At 38.7% G+C, this 19,358-nt stretch overlaps 2 protein-coding genes and 1 pseudogene across 3 annotated transcripts in view; 1 reads left to right on the top strand and 2 right to left on the bottom strand.

The window, feature by feature from the left end:
* LOC104747236 lies at nt 3,488-11,828 on the bottom strand (annotated as a pseudogene).
* Nucleotides 14,259-16,868, bottom strand: LOC104747234 (pollen receptor-like kinase 2). The gene is made up of 3 exons (XM_010468834.1): nt 16,079-16,868; nt 15,330-15,971; nt 14,259-15,224 (listed from the first exon to the last, which is right to left on the bottom strand). The coding sequence occupies exons 1-3, from the start codon at nt 16,707-16,709 to the stop codon at nt 14,554-14,556; spliced, it is 1,944 nt and encodes a 647-aa protein (XP_010467136.1). The 5' UTR covers nt 16,710-16,868; the 3' UTR covers nt 14,259-14,553.
* The window catches only part of LOC104747233 (U-box domain-containing protein 35-like), a 3,686-nt gene continuing 2,051 nt past the window's right edge, over nt 17,724-19,358 (top strand). The window contains exons 1-5 of one of the 2 annotated variants that reach the window (XM_010468833.1): nt 17,724-17,892; nt 18,279-18,355; nt 18,549-18,667; nt 18,772-19,023; nt 19,095-19,342. In XM_010468833.1, coding sequence (XP_010467135.1) covers nt 17,724-17,892; nt 18,279-18,355; nt 18,549-18,667; nt 18,772-19,023; nt 19,095-19,342 — 865 coding nt within the window. Of the gene's footprint in view, nt 17,893-18,278; nt 18,356-18,548; nt 18,668-18,771; nt 19,024-19,094 lie in introns of both variants that reach the window. The other variant, XM_019237005.1, reaches the window with a different exon arrangement.

Below are 19,358 nucleotides of genomic sequence, written 5' to 3'. Positions count from 1 at the left end.
GATTGTGAACTTATACCGTTTCCAATTTCAATGAAATATTTACCTTCGTAAATAAAATAAAAAGTTATACCAATCCGTTTTACGGAAATTTTACTTCAGCAAAATCAAATAAAATATACCAACTGTTTTATTAGCATGCGACAAAATATGATAGTATACACGATAAACGGATTATGCAAACTGATATCAATTCCGCAATAAAAATTACTAAAGCACTAGTAAGTAGTATTCTAACAATAATTCAATTAACTTTCAACTGGATATATAAAAATATTCTTAAAAAAAAACATGAAATTTATTGTTTGAATAATTTCAATACTACAACCAACAGTAAATTTTTTATCACTAGTTGCAGCAATGAGAAATTGAAATTAATTGCATGTTTTTAGATGGCTTTTGATGTTAGTATTCAAACAGTAATTACATACTTTGTCGGTTTGTCCTACAAAAGCTACCTAAAAGGGCTTGAGGATATTATAACACCACCTTTTACCCTGTCTTCTAAATTACAAACATTGTCCTAATTCAAAGTCCTACACTATGATAGGGTGGAACAAGTGTGATTTGCAGCTAAAGTTACTTGAATCTGTGTAATTCTTTGTGAGCAACTATGAAACAGTAAAAGTATATCCCAAATCAGTTCTCACCGTGAGAACAAGATAGGGGTAAATCAAAGCCTAGGGATGATCACTAAGGGAGAAGGATCGACCCGAAGAGCAGAGATTCAATGGTGGAAGATGATGATGATGATATAGAGATAATAGAGATTAAGAAGATTGTTGTTTTTCATTGATTAAGTTTGCCAATTGCGGCTAATGCCGTACATATAGAAACGAGAAAGATGAAATAAGTAAACCAGAGATCATAATTAACTAAACCAGAAATTAGATAGTCTAAACCAGGTTCTTAACCGATTTATCCTATAACAATACTCCCTCGTCGACAACATCCTTATCCTCAAGGATGAGAGATTGACTTCCTGTCTTCATTGGAAGCAGCCTAAACTGATCAGGAGGATGGTCTTCCATTGAACAAGAACCTTAGCGATGAAATCCAGACTTCCATGAAGATTATTCAGCTCGGGTGGCCTTTGAAAATGAAACACTTCATAAGCACAAAATCCAGCAAGAGAATTAGCAACATACATGGCCTGCATTAAAGCTTCTTTCATATCCATCTGTTTGGTATGGTTATCATATCTGGCCTGCATCTTCTGACTTTGAAGATCATTACTGAACTGCGCAAAATCATTGTAAAATCCAGCTTCATAATGAGTATCAGGCGGTCTTAGAAGAGAACCATAGACGTACCTCTGTTTACACATGGTCACAACTAATGCTTCTAGTTCACCAATCTTTCCTTCGTTGTGACAGCGGGAGCTAACCAATTCAACGCAAAGCATATACAGATCTTTGAGTATCCTTTGAGCTGTTGAAGAAACACATTTGAGGAGACTATTGCTAAATTGGCCATTGCGAATGACATACACCATAGATTCAAAAATGGCTTTAACTCTTTTTAAGAGCAACAAAAGAGAGCAGTCTTGACTGGCTTCAGAATTTTGTTTCACCTTTGTCATGTCAACAATCCTGTTCTCAATTTCCCTCTTGTTCTTAAGTGCTAGAAAGGATTCTCTCCCAAAAATCACCACTTGACCAATAGCCCAGAAAATAGAAACCAAAATGAAGGACCATCTCTTTCCTGAGCAAACCAAGGAACCCTCTTCAACACCACCTTCTAAAAGAAACGCCAGTGGAACAACCCTTACAGTCTCAGAAAATAATCCAACTAACCTATTCTTTTTGCTAGACTGAAAACTCACCAAAACCAACGTTGTAAGTTCTGAAACTACTTGTACACTCTCAGTCTTATTTTGAAGAACATATAAGCCTCTGAATATACCGTTTGATTCTGGTGGTCGTGTAAGTGATCCACAGATGATCATCAATTCAATCTTCAAATACAGCCATATATTTTCTGCAATCATGGCTTCATAAAGATTCCTGAAAAATGTTAAATCATCAAAGTGACATTCATTGTTGTTCTTTCTTCCCTCATGAAGGTTCCACGGCAAGTATATCTCATTAGATGCAAACAAGGACTGAGGCTTGATCTCTAACAAAGCAATTCCATAACTGAGATCCAGGGACCTTGTCATCTCAGAATCAGCTTCAATGTTTCTTAGCTTCTTATTTTCTGCATCAAAAACAGCCTCTCTTTGCCTATCCAATTCTATATTCTTAAGATTAAGCAAATAATTTACTAACCAATGTTTCCGTTTAACCACCACACCACAAAGACAATTTGACCACCTAATCATTTCTCCAATGCAACAACAGATATGGAGATTCAAAGCTATCGAACTAAGACCAAATTCCGTATCCTTCTTAACATCATAAACCAGCCTTGACTGCATCTTTTGATCTGCCTCTAGATTCTTACCATAAACAATCCACAAAAATGATTCCAACTCTTTCCACTTATCAAGTTCAATCAATACTCCCCCAGGTTCCCAAATCCAACTATTCCAAGATGAAATGAGTTTTGTTACCTCTTTTTGCTCACGTTCATCCTCTTGTTTGTCTTTGAGATAAGGAGTCTTGTTACTCATCTTTCTGTCAAAGGTTTTGAACTCATCTAGATCACAATTCGCCACTTGCATATGTGAAGGTAGAAACACCACAACTTGATGTGATTCGCCGTACGTCTTCAATTCTCTCTCAGGCCAATCCCAATGATCAAATTTAGATGGTAAACCACCAGGCTCCCATACACGATCTTCCTTTTGTGAGAACCAGAGATCATCTTTATTTGATGATTTGGTCAATGTTGAATCCTTCTGATATTCATCTGGTGAAGACTCGGTAGAAACCGTTTCAGAGTGCTTGCCCACCAACTGTTCGATGTTTTGCCCAAGAGGTAAATTCAACTTTTCTTTTGCTACAGTTTTGGCCCGACCCTCTACTTGCTCTAAATCAACAGACGCCGACTCCTTTTCATCACACATTTGGTTTGAATTCACGTTTTCTTCGATTGGGGATGGAGTCGTCAGAGTTTCATGAACTTGATGAGCCTCCTCTTCTGCATCAGACTCTACCATGAAAATCTGTATGCCCTTGTGCTTCAAATTATGATGACCAGGAGTATCTAGTTCATCACAAAATATGCACAACCCGTTGTCCATCCTCTCATAAATTTCTTCACATGAGTACTTCAGACGATGGGGCTTTCTTGTGTATTTCCTCTCTTGCAGATTCTTCTGCATTCCCATCAGAGGTTGTTCTTCGTCCGCCATGGATTTTGGTCCGAAGAGCTAGAATGCTCTGATACCAATGAAACAGTAAAAGTATATCCCAAATCAGTTCTCACCGTGAGAACAAGATAAGGGTAAATCAAAGCCTAGGGATGATCACTAAGGGAGAAGGATCGACCCGAAGAGCAGAGATTCAATGGTGGAAGATGATGATGATGATATAGAGATAATAGAGATTAAGAAGATTGTTGTTTTTCATTGATTAAGTTTGCCAATTGCGGCTAATGCCGTACATATAGAAACGAGAAAGATGAAATAAGTAAACCAGAGATAATAATTAACTAAACCAGAAATTAGATAGTCTAAACCAGGTTCTTAACCGGTTTATCCTGCAACAAACTAGAGCTTCCATGATGCTCTCGACCCACCTGCCACACACACTCAAACCCATTCGTCGGTTATGTGAAAATTAAGAGGACTCAGTTCAGAGCCTAGTTGACATATTTCACCATATCAAAAGATCAATATTTACCCTTCAAGTCCTGGTTTCTCTGGGTAGTACACGTTTTTCAATCCTCGTCGTCTTGCAGCTGATGCAGTTGTCTCTCCAATGCAGGCAACACAATTGCTCCATTGCTCCTCGTTTTGTATCAGATTCAGCCAGGCCCTGTCGAAACCCATATTAGAAGATATATTTATATGAAAGACTGGTATCAGCATTCCCCTAAAATTTGCTGCACCAAGATGATATAAAAACGGACAGATGATGGCGCCTACCCAACTGCCGAAGGTGAAGCTACAGAAAGAACTGGAGCAGACAGTGCTTGTTGCAGGAGCACCGTATCAACACTCTGCACAGGAACCTAGCAAAGTAGCAATAGTAAACAACGAAACTGACCATTACAGTATCTTCAAATACGCACATACCAAGGACCAAAACGTGAGAGCCCATACAAAAATAAAGAAAATTACATTTTCTAGGACTTGTCTAGTAAGTGTAAAGACGGCTTACTGTCGTGTATGTATTCAGCCTGGCAACTTCAAACCTACGTTTGGACAACCCATTCTCTAAGATTCACATGTAGAAAACCAAGCAGAGTTAGATGGTCAGTCATGGACTTCAAAACCTCAAAAATCATAAATATAAGCTAATTTTACATAGATTTAGTCAGTTGTCCATGTGCCAAGGATTAATCCACACATCCATAGGGAAAAGGACAGTGCAAATGTTACAATGCTTTTCAAATTTTGGAAAACTATCACTTAGGGCATGTAAGCCAAAGTCAAGAATTGTAATTTCCAAATCTATTCTCTCCTGCTCTAACAGTTTTACTGCATCTCCAACAAAGATTTTATAATTTGGTAAATATCTCTATTTTAATGTAATAACTAACATGGTGTTATCCAACTGTCTAAAAATTTGTACAGGATATGAAATTATGAATTATCTAATCTATTTTTAATATTCAGTCCTAATAATTTTTCTTTTATGCGTTCAACATAATAAGCTCAACTGAATTGAGAAAACCTAACAACACACACCAATATCAGTGCCAGCTTTTAGAGAAGCCGGGTATAAGACAGAGGACCTTTTGCCAACTTTCTCTGGAAGCTCCGAAGCCAAGACTTTACCAGTTGCTGAAATAATGGAAAAAAAAAAAGAGAATGAACCAGCCAAGACTGTAACATTGTATGTACGACCACTCATCCATTCCATATATTTATATTGGCTTGATGAATGCAAACACATAAAAAAAAAAAAACATAAACAAACATTGATGAGAGAATGTCACGAAGAACAAATGCAGCTTGGATCGTTAGTAATTCATCATCTCATAAACCTAAATATGATCTTTGATGCTCTCTGATTCATGGAAACAAACTATGACAAGGGTTATAGGTCACATCATCCACGGTCACACACAAGCACAAACACCAATGATAATGTAAATTCCTACACTATAAAATGCTTGAAGATGCACAAATTGTAGATACAAAGACTTAATGGATTTTATAGAAACTGAGGCTAAATAGAAAGTTATGGAACCTATTGATGGTGTAAAGGCAACATGAAGCAATCCTTGTGCCGATTGCATTGCCTCTTCAAAAACCCTGGCTGTTCCAACTCCTACTACACCTATTTGCACTTTTGGGGAGCTAGCTGCCCTGAGGAATTGAGACCAATGAGGTTTAGCTCGAGGGAAGGAAGGTAATGAGGAAAGGTGTTCAAACTTATAAAGATAATAACAAAATGTTCATAAATTCTTATGTACACCTGGTTATTCACAGAGTTGTGACAAGAATATGTATGAAGGCTACACATATATTTGAATACCTAAATAAAACCTAGACTAGTCATATTGCCTATCAATAACAACCAAAATGACAAGTAAAGGAGAGGAGCGTAACAAATTCCATATATTCAGACAGTTCAAAATTTGACAAAAAGAGAGGGAATAAGGTAAAAACAAAAAAAAACCAGAGCCAGGCCTCGAGAAAAACAGAACCTGCTTCTGGAGATGTAATGATGATCCAGTCAAAGCTCTTATCTAGCAACAAAATAAGACGGGAGGACTACATATCAGAATACCATACATAACCTGCTCTGTTATACAATAAAATTCCGGAGCCTTTGCCTAATAGTTATAACAATCCTACTACTAGTTCTAAACAAACAGCCAATTTTTAGAGCAAAGAAGTCACCAAGTCAAAGTGCTTATATATCAGAAAAATTCACCAGTTAATACAGAGGCAAGCCGATTGAAATCAGGTCCTGGCACATGTTTTGTTGAATCAAGGGAAGCTCTAAAGATGATATCCCATGTTTCTCCTGCAAATTAGCTATAAAAGTTAATAGAGAGTGATAGACTAAGAGTCCCAGTAGCTTTCATGAAGAGGAAATTGAGGACAAAAGGGAGAAGAGCAACACAAATGGAGAAGGTCAAAAGTGGCTAGAGAGGTCAAACATTTGGAATCCAGTAGAAAGTTATTATTCAAATAAAAGAGCTTGGTATTGTTGTTTAACCAAAGCTGTGTCGTTTTATCAGTAGCCCTAGTAAGGGATTTGTAATAAATACAGGAGCCTTAGTTAGGTTATCCTTATGAGATTAATAATCAAATCACAATTCTATCTTCTCTCTCTTAACTCTCCGCCGTAATAGGTGCATTACTCTCTTCTCACTCTCTTTCTTCACTGTTCTAAATCAGGTTAAGGGTTCGACCTTAACAAGTGGTGCTTTCGTTGAGAGTTTCCATGGCTCCTCAACAGAAGGATACCGGGAAAAACATTTCAATCGAAACTAGCGAGCTCGAGTTATCCTCCCAAACCTCACCACCGTCTCCTTCGCTTGAACAACGAGTCAACAAACACGATGCTGACCTCGAGTTCATCAAGGATATGCTCCACAAGATCCTTCGCAACCAAACGCTTGGGGTTATCACTGAGTCGTCTGTTCCTCCAGGGTTTAACAGCCCACCACCGGCGGTTCAGACTCAGCTGGTTACGACGCCGATGAATGGGTCGACTAGTCAACCGACAGTGGGGATTCTACCAAACCCGGAACAAGAATCTCACCTCAAGCCGTCGACTTTGAGATTCTCGGCTCCACCCACCAGAGCAGCAAGCTGTTCCTCAAGGTTGTGCGCCGGAATACCCTAACCGTCTCATGGAGCTACCTATGTTCGAAGGTAAGAGTCCTGAAGATTGGCTTTTTCGGTTAGAGAAATGTTTTGCGAGTAGAGGAACACCGGAATATGCTAAGATAGATCTGGCAATCTCGTGTCTTACTGGGTCATCTGTTACTTGGTGGAGAATGGCTTATGGTAGACAACGAATTGGTAGTTGGAAAGATTTTATGGAGAAGTTCAAGGTTTGATTCAAACCAAGCAGAGGGTTGTCGGTTTTGGATCAATTGATGAGTATTCACCAAAGAGGAAGTGTCGAGGAGTATCGTGAGCAGTTCGAGGAGTTAGCAGTGGAGTTGCCTCACGTCTCTGATGATGTTTTGGAGTCTGCTTTTCTATGGGGTTTGAGGAAGAGTATTAGGGACCAAGTGGTTCGTTGCAGACCATTTGATTTAGCGGAGATTGTTGATACGGCGAAGCTGATTGAGTACCAGGAGAGTGAAAACACTAGTCTGCAACCAAGACAGACAGTGAGATCATTTTACTCACCTACACATGGTCAGGTAGCGAGCTCTTCTCGACCAGTGGATCATTCCCAAGGCAAGCGCCCTATGTAGAACAATAAGGAGTTCAGGAAAAACCAAGGGGGTCAAGAAGGTCGAAATACCAATCCATGTAGGTATTGTGGTGACAGATGGTTTCCTGGTCATCGTTGTAAAACTCAGCAGAAGCTAAAATGTTTGGAAGTGGCTGAGGAGGAGGAACAATACTGTGATGCGGTTGAAGTTCAGCAGCAACAAGAAGTGTTGGAGGATGAGGCTGAGGAACTACAGGAGTATGAGGTTTTGTCCCTTAGCTCCCTTTCAGGACTCACTGATGAGAAGTCTATGCGCATGATGGGTAAGCTTGTGGATAAGGATGTGGTAGTCCTGATAGACTCTGGCGCGACAAGAAGTTTTGTAGATTATGGTTTGGTACAAGAGTTGGGGTTAACCATATCAACTACAAGGCCCTTAGGAGTTCGAGTGGGTGGTGGCAGGATACTGAAAGGAAAAGGTCGTGTATCAGGTACACTGTTGGGCATACAAGGTGTAGAGATCATGGAAGAGTTGCTGGTGATAGAGCTCGGGAGTACGGATGTAATGCTGGGATATTCCTGGTTAGCTACATTGGGAGATACTAAGATTAACTGGCTCAACAAAACCTTAAGCTGGAAGATAGGTCCTCGTTGGGTGACAATTGTGGGTGATCCAGCTCTCAGCAAGGAACCAATATCATTACGTTCCATGGAGAGGGTTATACATCATGAAGGAGAAGCGTATTTACTAGAGCTCACCACTCTGTTCGATGGAAAGAAGCCATTGGACAAGAAGATCCCTGAAGTTGCAGCAGTTCAGAAGTTGATTAAGGAGTACCAGTCGGTCTTCAAGATGCCACTTACCTTGCCTCCACCGCGAAACAGAGAGCATGCTATCAACTTACAAACCGGAACCTCCCCAATCAACCTGCGACCTTATCGCTATTCATTTGTTCAAAAGAATGAAATTGAAAAATTGGTGCAGGAAATGCTCGACGCTCAAGTGATCAGGCCAAGCGTTAGTCCTTATTCTAGTTCGGTTCTGTTGGTGAAGAAGAAGGACGGGGGATGGCGTTTTTGTGTCGATTACCGAGCACTAAACAAAGCAACTATACCGGATAGATACCCCATTCCGGTGATAGAGGAGCTTCTAGACGAGTTGCAAGGAGCGAAGGTGTTTTCTAAACTCGACCTTAAGTCCGGATACCATCAAATCCGAATGAGAAGCACTGATGTGGAGAAAACAGCCTTCAAAACCCACCAAGGGCATTATGAGTTCTTAGTCATGCCTTTTGGTTTGACAAATGCCCCTTCTACATTCCAAAGCATAATGAATGATCTCTTCAGGCCCTATCTATGACGGTTTGTTTTAGTATTTTTCGATGACATCCTCGTGTATAGCGCCAGTCTTCAAGAGCATCTGCAACATCTCAAGGTCGTCCTTAACTTGATGCAGCAGAATAAGTTTTATGCTAATTCCAAGAAGTGCTCGTTTGGGAATGCAGAGGTCTCTTATCTGGGTCACAAGATCTCAGCCGAAGGAGTAGCTGCGGATCCTGACAAAGTGGAGGCAATGCTGAATTGGCCCACTCCCAAGAACATCACGGAGTTGAGGGGATTTTTGGGGTTGACAGGCTACTACCGTCGTTTCCTCAGAAACTATGGACTAATGGCACGCCCTTTAACTGAACTACTCAAGAAGGGAGGTTTTGAGTGGTCTGAAGAGGCAACAAGGGCTTTCCATAGCTTAAAACAGGCGGTCACCAGTTTACCTGTTCTAGGCTCTTCCGGATTTCAGTCAAGAGTTCACAATCGAAACAGATGCTTCGGGTATTGGAATTGGTGCCGTACTCTCACAAAATAGGAGACCTATCTCTTTCCTCAGCCAAGCATTCTCGTCAAGAGGGAGAGTAAAATCTGTGTATGAGCGGGAGCTGTTAGCAATCGTGATAGCAGTCAGTAAATGGAAACATTATTTGACGGGACCAGAGTTTGTGATCAAGACAGATCAGCGGAGCCTCAAGCATCTGCTTGAACAGAAAGCAGTTTCCTCTGTTCAACAAAGATGGGCAGCCAAACTCATTGGGCTCAACTACCGCATAGAATACAAGCCAGGTGTGGAAAACAAAGTCGCAGATGCCTTGTCGAGGATTCCAGTATTGGAGAAACTGCAACAGCTAACCCTGAACTCTCTGTTAACCTTGGACAAGGAAGAACTGTTGAAAGAAGTTAAACAAGACCAGGAACTGGGAGCCATATTCACAGCACTGGAAAACAAATCACTTGATCATCCAGGTTACAGTCTCGAGAGAGGAATGTTGTACAAGAATGGTTGTCTGGTCATTCCACCGGGATCTCCCTTCATTCCAAAATTGTTAGAGCAGTTCCATGCGAGTTCGATAGGGGGACACGAGGGAGCTTTAAAAACATTCAAGCGACTCACTCAGGAAGTTCATTGGAGGGGTATGAGGAAGGATGTAGTGAACTATATTCGAAAATGTCAGATTTGCCAAGAAAACAAGTACTCGACCTTGTCGCCTGCAGGCTTACTCTCACCTCTACCAGTGCCTACACAAGTTTGGACAGACGTGAGCCTTGACTTTGTGGAAGGTTTGCCAAAATCAAAAGGGTTTAACTCAATATTGGTGGTAGTGGACCGCTTAAGCAAATATGGACACTTCATTGCTTTAAAGCATCCATTTACTGCGAAGACAGTAGCAAAGGCCTTTATACGAGATGTGGTTAAACTGCACGGTTTTCCTGAGAGGTCCCCAACAGTTTCTGGTCCGAATTGTTCAAACTGCAGGGAGCTTCTCTGAACCACAGCACTGCGTACCACCCTCAGTCGGATGGCCAGACTGAAGTAGTCAATCGATGTCTAGAGACATACCTGCGTTGTTTCACAAGTAGGCGACCTTCAGGTTAGGCTCAGTGGCTACCGTGGGCAGAATTCTGGTACAATACCTCTTACCACTCTTCTATTCAGAACACACCCTTCTTTGCAGTTTACGGTCGTGAACCACCAAAGCTCATTAGTTATAGTGACACCCCAACTCCGAATGCAAATGTGGAAGAGTTGTTGAAGGATCGTGACAGTCTTCTGGTGGAGTTGCGAGAGAACATGGAACTGGCTCAGATCCATATGCAGAAAGAAGCAAATAAGCATCGCAGGTCAGTCGAGTTGGCAGTGGGTGACTGGGTCTATCTGAAGCTAAGGCCTTACGGACAGAGTTCTCTGGTACAAAGGAGAAACGAGAAGTTGTCCCAGAGATTCTTTGGTCCTTACAAGATAATACAGAAAATTGGGCGAGTTGCTTATAAGCTGGATCTACCTGCTCACAGCAACATCCACCCGGTCTTTCATGTCTCTCAACTGAAGTTGGCAGTCCCAGCTCCGTATCAAGCTCAAGTGTTGCCACCAATCTTAACACCTGACCTCGAGTGGGCTACAGAACCAGTTATGTTGTTAGACATTCGCAGGTCAGCTCAAGGTACAGAAACAGAGGTCTTGGTACAATGGAAAGGGTTGCCAGTCATAGAAGCTACTTGGGAATCACTCACAACCTTAATGGAGCAGTTCCCTGATTTTGATCTTGAGGACAAGATCAGTCTTCTGCGGGGGAGTATTGATAGACTAAGAGTCCCAGTAGCTTTCGTGAAGAGGAAATTGAGGACAAAAGGAAGAAGAGCAAGACAAATGGAAAAGGTCAAAAGTGGCTAGAGAGGTCAAACATTTAGAATCCAGTAGAAGGTTATTATTCAAATAAAAGAGCTTGGTATTATTTAACCAAAGCTGTGTCGTTTTATCAGTAGCCTTAGTAAGGGATTTGTAATAAATACAGAAGCCTTAGTTAGGTTATCCTTATGAGATTAATAATTAAATCACATTTCTATCTTCTCTCTCTTTAACTCTCCGCCGTAATAGGCGCATTACTCTCTTCTCACTCTCTTTCTTCACTGTTCTAAATCAGGTTAAGGGTTCGACCTTAATAGAGAGATTCAATACAATCACCATTGTAAGCGACAAATATTAAAAATTGCATACCAAAGCTTTGATGATTTGACTATTCTTTCCTCGTTCTCGGGTTACGACCACCTGATGAATCGAATTGGATTTACCAACGGAGGAGGAAGAAGAGAGAGACGGCGAAATTGAATTTCGAATTAGGCAAGGATAAGCAGCGACAACAACTCCTTTTTCCATATGCGAAGAAGACGACGATAATGGTGGTTGAAGAGATAAGAGAGAGGACTGAGAGAGGAGCAACGACGCCATTACAAAGTAGTTCTGTTCTGTGAGGGGAGAGAGAGAGAGAGAATCAATCAAATCATACGATTCCAATTGAAGAAGACGATTAATTTTCTCCACCTGCGGCTTTAGTTGTTCATTTTTATTTTTTCCCTCTTGGGCCCAGTTACGTTTGATCAGCGAGGCCCAATTGTTTTTTCTTCCACGTTATTTCAATCTTTTTTTTTTTTTATTCTTGTGCTTCATCAAAAGTTAGTACAGTGTATTTTATCGAATACAAAATTTTAAAATTATATAAGACATCATCTGTTTAGTTTTTCTATTGTAAAATGTGATGCTAATTTTGTATTTAGTAATTTAAATAATTAATTCTTTTCTTTGTTTTATAGACTAATATATCTTTGTTGTGGAAACAAATATTATGAATTATTCTTGTTTTATTATTCATAGTCGTACAATACATATCTTGAATGATAACCTCAACCTGTGCTGTTGCTCGAGAATAATATTTTTTTTTTAGTTTATAATATTATAATTTTCTGTTTTTTTTTGTTAACCTCAATATTAAAGAAAGTGTTAGACCATACCATACCATGAGAGTGATGAATAAAAATTTCATTTTTAATCGATGCAACGAAGCTATTGATTTTTTTAGAAACACACTTGTGGATTAAACTGAATTGAAAAGATTCAACAAAAGAATAGGACTTGCATTGCCAAGTTATGAGAGGAAAAGATGGTGAATGTGTTGTACACTTGAGTAGGAGTTGTTTTTTTTTTTCTGTGTGTGAAAAGACTTACTTTATTTTCATTGTAAATTTTTATCTCATCCTAATTATTCGTTCTCAATTATTGTATGTTAATCTATTTTTATAAAACAAAAAATAAATATAAAATTTATCATTTTTAAAAAAACTATAAATAGAGATTAGTCTTGTTTCATTTGGACATAGAAAACAACATCATTTTTTACTACAATTTTTTTATTATCCTTGGATCAATTCTTTTTGTGTGTTTAAACTTTTTCTTTTTACTTGTAAAAAAAAAATTCCTATTTCAATTATAAGTACTATAGAAAATATAATTATATAAACAATTATTTAATTCTAAATTACTTCAATTTAGTTTTAGTTTATTGCTATTAAATATGTAATCATAAATCATAAAAGAAAATAAAGAATATCGAAATATGGTGGTATAAGGTATTAAATTTTATCAAACAAAACTATTGTACATGATATAAAAGGAACAAGTGTTGAATGATCATGTGAAAGACAAATGATCTCATTTAGAGAGAATCACGCGCGTGGATCTCACTCGCGGCGATTTCTCTCTTAAACTCTTCCCCTTCTGATCACAATCTCGTGCACCGACGTTGGGTCCTCTGTCAATTCCGGTGACGATAAGGACCCTTCGGCTCATGGTTCTTCATTCGTGACTTGCATTTTCCCGGCAAAGCTATTGGACGAAATCAAGGGGACAATGGAGAGGAGAAGAATCTGCGAGACACTTATGGTAAAAGCTCTACCGGAGGTGTAGCTACGCGGAGTGGAAGAGAGAGATTCACGGCGAGGAACGAGAGAAAAAGGTAGTTAGATTTGGAGACTGTAGATTCTGGAAGTTTCACGGGATCAGTTACGATAGGGGAGGTAGTCTCCGATCCGGCGAATCTAAGCCACCGTCGAAGGTCTTTTTATCTACCCCCTACTGCCTCTCTCTCTCTCTCTCACGACAGAGCAAGAACCCTCCTCGACAAAGGATAGATCGGTTCTCTTCCTCCTTCTCAAAACGGTTCTACGGTGACGGGATGGCAACGGATCTTGGATATCCATCTCTGTTCGGCTAACGGCGTCCAGGCTCACCGGATGTTCTGTTCCGGTTGAGCATCCGCAAATATTTGCATATTAGGGTTTCAATGACCACGGTTTAATTTGGTTTGTGAACCCGGCCGGTTTTGTTTTCCAACGGTTTAGTTCGGTTTAATGTATATGAGTTGGAACCTTAGGGATTTTGTATGGGCCTATTCCGGAAATAGCGCATTGGGCATATATTTTTATAAATTGAATACCTTTAACAAAAAAAAAGAAAAAAAAAAAAAAAGAGAAATGATCTCGAGTGTTTAAACTTACAAGGTAAAAAAGAGAGTGTTAAATTTTTTTAACCATTGTACATAATATCAGACTAGACATCATTCTGTGTGGATAATCCCTACCTTTTTTTTTTTTTTTCTCTCAAATCACTTTACTTGTCAAACAATCAATTCGATGTAAAAGATACCTAAATATGCATTTGATGGAAACAAGTGTAACCAAAACCGCTTGGTATATCAACACAAAATTTGGAATCTAACATTTTCTTAAACTTAAATTTGACTAAACTAAACTAAAATATTGGTTAACATTATTTTTTTTTTGACAATCGTTGGTTAACAATATTTTCTGTTTTGAAAAATTGATGTAGATGTATGTAATCTTGTAAAGAATGATCTATTGTGTAATATCCATCTTGACATACTTTTTGAGAGAACCATACATGCCAATTGACAGAACCCATGTAGGACAAGATAGTGTGTAGTATATATTAATTTTTCAGGTTTTTAATTAAGGTTTTCTCTTTGCTCTTTTGTAATAAAAAGAGAGATGTTTACTTCTACATTATTTTCTTGCAGATAACAAGAACATCACAAGTCAACGCACAAAACCAATTTTTTTTCTACTTTAAGGGGTTTCCGTAGGTTGAGGTGTGTAGTCGACATCAATTAACGAAGAAAGTTGCAGCAGTTTGAGACACAAATTTTGGTCTCACACATATTCAAAAATTTTATCATGAAATTTGTTGGCTTGTCTCGTTTCATGATAAGTTAATTGCCTCACTTGACACTCCCCTCGACGAACCCCCATCAGCTTCACTCGCATATGTTGAGTAGAAGTCATCATCTCCTTGTTCTCTCTCCTTGATCAAATCTTCCATCTTCTCAACAGCCTCTCTTATATCTAACCTTTTCTCCACATCTACTTCGCAACAACTCAGTCCAATTCTCAAGAGTTTTAGTATCTCAGCTTCACAATTATTGGTCTTCCCCATATCTTGATCAAACAATTCTGGTGTCCACTCTCCTCGGAAACTCGACTTCACCCAACTAGCAAGGTCCTCCTCACTGTCTTTACTGATTTGAGGGAAACTTTCAGGGATCTTTCCTGTAAGAATCTCCAAGATGAGTACTCCGAGCCCCCACACATCGGTTTTCTTAGTCACACGGCTTTGTTTCAAGTACTCTGGCGATTTGTAAGCCACCATGAGCTCTTGTGCGCTCTCTTCGTTGATCATTGGGATCAAGCCATAGTCCATAAGAAGAGGCTCGAAATTCTCATTGAGAAGAACATTAGACGATTTTAGATGACCATGAGGAGCCATTAGGCTAGGTAGGTTTTTGTGGAGGTATAAAAGTCCTTGTCCTACACCTTTCACAATATTCAATCTTGTTGGCCAATCCAAGCTTGGTTGCCCTAACGATTTGTGACCTAAAATTTATATATACATTGATAGAGTAAGCAAATAATAAGATTTACAGAAAGTGTTTGTTGATGAATGAATGTAAAGGAGAGGAAAAAGTACAAAAATAATACCATGGAGATGAGCAGCCAAGCTTCCCTTTCCAACAAAATCGCTAACAAAAAGTTTTTCCTCTTTTTTGTAGTAATAAGCTACAATTGGGAGCAAATTCTCATGGTTTAACCTCCCCAACCTCTTCATGTGTTCTTGGAACTCCTCAGTTCCTGCGTTGTTCATATGTTTAAACCTCTTCACTACCATCAGTGATCCGTTCGAAAGCAATGTCTTATACGACGCTCCAAAACATCCACTCCCTAGAATCTCTGCCGATGCTTTCAGTAAATCTTGCAACTCAAATTTTCCCTTGTCATCTCTCAAAAACGACAATTTTGTGGTATGAATCATCCTCTTTGCAGCCCGGTTTTGTGAATGGTAGCTACTTTGTCCCTTTTCACTTTCTTGGATTCCAGCTCTCAGTTGTAGACTTGATGGTCCAGGCTCTGCTGTCAATAATGATTGTTTCTTCTTTCGTCTACGGTTAAGGCAGATGATCACTCCAATAATTATGAGTATTACAGCCAGTGCTGCGACCACTGCTGCTACAATGTACAAAAACATAGATGATTTTTTCTTGGAGTTGTCCTTTGGCTCTGGGGACAAGCTGTAAGGAGAAGAACAGTTTGTATCCAAAGGTTTTTCACATAAGCCGTTGTTGCCTGGAAACAAAAAAAGAAAACATGGTTTTCTCTATTAATTAAAATGGTCATAAATGCGGTTTGTCTAGAGACAACGAAAGTGAATAAAACTACCTACTGCACCTAACCTTCGAAGAATTTTGGATCCATTGTACTGAGAATCTTTGGGATTGGACCTGCTAATGCATTGTTTGAAAGGTTTAACATGTGTGGTTTATGTGTGAACTCCGGTATTTGTCCAGTGAAACGGTTCCCGTCAAGTCTAAGCTCTAAAAGCTTGGGACTATTGGCCAAGGACGCTGGAATTTCACCACGAAACTTATTGTGCTCCAAATGGAGTTTCTTCAACCACCCCATCCCATCAAATGCATCTTTAGGTATCTTTACGTCGAATTGATTGTTTGACAAGTAAAGTGATTTGAGAGCAACAAGTTTCTTGAACTCTGGAAATGGACCTCCAAGTTTGTTATTCATGAAGCTGAGAGACCTCAGAGACTTCAAACCCGTCAACGCCTCAATGTCTAGAGTGCCAGAGAGCTCAAAGTTCTCTAGCTGTAATCCCCAAACAAAGCCTCTATCACACAAGACACCAGTCCATTTGCATGTGGGGTTCCTTCTGTCCCAGCTCTTCAAACCATTTGCTCTCCCAATAACAAGAGAGTTCTTGAATTTCAAGAGAGATTCGGTCTCTGATACGCCATGAACAACGACTAAGACAAGATATACAATGGAAAGGAAGACGAGAGATGTGGATTCCATAACCGTTTAAGGAACGCGCACGGGATGCGCGCCCCTCTAAGGAAAAACGGAAGGAGAGTTTGGAGATGAACAAAGACGAAGACGAAGATAATCTCTAAGATAGATGATGAAATGGCAAAGGAAAGAGAACGTAAGAGAAAGAAACAAAGAGAGAGAGAGAGAGAGAGAGAGAGAGAGAGTGATGAAGAAGAGAGGTTTGTATCAAAGCATACCAAGAATAGACAAACACTAGAAATATTTGTGGTCTATCAAAAGAAAGTTGTTTTTCTTTTCTAGCTTTGACGAAGTCTTTGTTTTAGAGAAAGTTACTTAAGAGATTTGTGGTGGAACGTCACACAGTTCCGGTTTCTTTGGTGTTTATTTTTTATTTTTTTATTTTTTTTTTAATTATTTTACTTTTCTAACTTGTATTTTCTCCACCTATCTAACACGGTGGGAAAAATGAATTATATTTTCTTATAATGTACATTTTTTATTTGACGTTGAACGTATTCTGAGGTTTGTAGACTAACACTAACCCATTAATATATATGTATAGGATTTAACTCGTGGTGTATCATGAAATAATTATATATATATATATATAATGATGGTATACCACGAAAAATGGTGTGATTCGATAATATAACTGGTGAGAAGAGGAGAGAAGATAGGTTTGGGAAGAATAATATGAATACAAATTGTGTAAAGAAATTTTTTAAATGTATGTTTGTTTAAAGCCTAGATAAAAATAGAAAATATGAATGCTATAGTTGTGCGTGATTTTACTTCAGTTATAAGTTACGACCATGTTATATGCAAAAATATTACTGTAGTTATATAATAACAGCTTTCTCTATATAACAAAAACTAAAAAAGACACAATGAAAGACAACGGAACACAACAGAAAAGAGAGTCCAAAACTTGTCTTTTGTCTATTTGCTAATATTGGCATATAATTCCCAACGGCTTTGAAACCCAATATGTTGCATTTATAAACAAACTGTAAGGTTTGTTAGCAAGAGTTTTAGGAAATGGTGAAGATGGCAGAAGGCGAGCGAAGAGACGAAAACGTCGCAGTTGCGATCGATCGAGACAAAGGAAGTCAGGCTGCATTGAAATGGGCTGTTGATAATCTCCTGATACCAGGAGAGACTCTTACTCTTATTCATGTTAGAGTCAAGCAAACTCATGCTCATAATGGTACCACCCTAATGCTCATCATTATTTAGTCATCTAATAATCTACTACTTCCGTTTTTTAGATTGATTTTTTAAGTTTTTTCCCTGTTTTTTTTTTTATTACAACTACATATTCATAAAAAGCATATCTTTTTTTTAAAAAAAAACGCTGAATCAATTCAACGTAAAAAGAATATCTAATCGATGTATTTTTAAATATGGAGAAGAATTAATAAAAGTTTTTGAAATGTGTTGTAATTTGTGGAGTATATTTTCACTAGAAAAGGTTGATATTAATTGTTTTTAACATACTGTATGTGAAGAAGAAAAAAAAAAAACAATCTACATAAAATGGAAGGAGTATTTTTCAAATATACCTTGAATAAAAACATCATCATGTTGATGCAGGAACCCACCCAAATAAGTGTGGAGATGAGGTTAAAGAATTGTTTCTTCCATTCCGATGTTTCTGCACTAGAAAAGACGTGAGTTTTGCACCTCTGTTAAATATATTAGTTTAATGTATTTTCGTAATCGTTAATCGAAACTATCACTTGAACACAAATTTACATTAATATCAATATTAGATTAATTTATATTTTATGGTTTAGATAGTTAAGTGAGAGAGGGAGGTGTTTTTGTCAAAAAATTTAAAGATTTGAGAGTATTGTTTGACAGATAAAATGTGAAGATGTTGTATTGGAGGACGTTGATGCTGCTAAAGGAATCATAGAGTATGTGCGAGAGAATGCGATTGATATTCTAGTACTCGGCGCATCTAAGATGACTCTTTTAAAGTAAGACGATTTCTATTTCTTACTCCTCCTCTCCTCTTGTTAATAATACAAATATAAAAGTCATATATTGAGTAAATGTGGGTGTTTGGTGTTGCCAAGCATAGACGGTTTAAAGCGGTAGATGTTACGAGCTCAGTGATGAAAGGAGCACCCAATTTCTGTACAGTTTATTCAATCTCTAGAGGCAAAATATCGTCCGTTAGGTCAGCAACGTCTTCACCTCCTCCACTTTGCACAATACGTCCACAATTACCAGGTCGGTCGAGCAACGCCAGCAGCAGCAAAAACTCCATTCCCAAAGCTGAGAGAAGGCGGCATCAATTGGTTCAAAGTACACAGGACGAGATCGAAATCAAGTATGTTCCCCTAAAAAATCGCATTCCTATAAATCTGTTTGTAGACAACTAAATGGTAATAAAACGAATAGGTATCCATATTTGAGAAAAGGAACGTATCAAGCCTCAGTGACAGACTCCGATTTATCGATTGTGAGTAGTGATAGGCCAAGCATGGATTGGATGTTACCAACACCTCGTCTCTCGGTTAGTTCGGAGTTTGAAGACAACCGATGCAGCTTTGCTACATCCTCATGCTCATCAGAGAAGCAGTCCATAGACTTGGGTTCTACCTATTCTGCATTCTCCTCGAGCTCACAAGAAAGTGGGAGACTCTCCTCATTGTCAATATATAG

This window comes from Camelina sativa, chromosome 15 (genome assembly GCF_000633955.1).
Source record: "Camelina sativa cultivar DH55 chromosome 15, Cs, whole genome shotgun sequence".
Classification (NCBI taxonomy): domain Eukaryota; kingdom Viridiplantae; phylum Streptophyta; class Magnoliopsida; order Brassicales; family Brassicaceae; genus Camelina; species Camelina sativa.
This window is presented reverse-complemented; position numbering and strand designations above follow the sequence as displayed.

What these genes read in the sequence shown, in the direction of transcription:
- LOC104747234 (XM_010468834.1), bottom strand. Translation starts at nt 16,709, where the DNA reads ATGGAATCCACATCTCTCGTCTTCCTTTCCATTGTATATCTTGTCTTA. An exon ending in GGATCCAAAATTCTTCGAAG is followed by an intron (nt 15,972 to 16,078) that starts GTTAGGTGCAGT and finishes TTTTGTTTCCAG; the next exon opens with GCAACAACGGCTTATGTGAA. An exon ending in CTTGGCTGCTCATCTCCATG is followed by an intron (nt 15,225 to 15,329) that starts GTATTATTTTTG and finishes TATAAATTTTAG; the next exon opens with GTCACAAATCGTTAGGGCAA.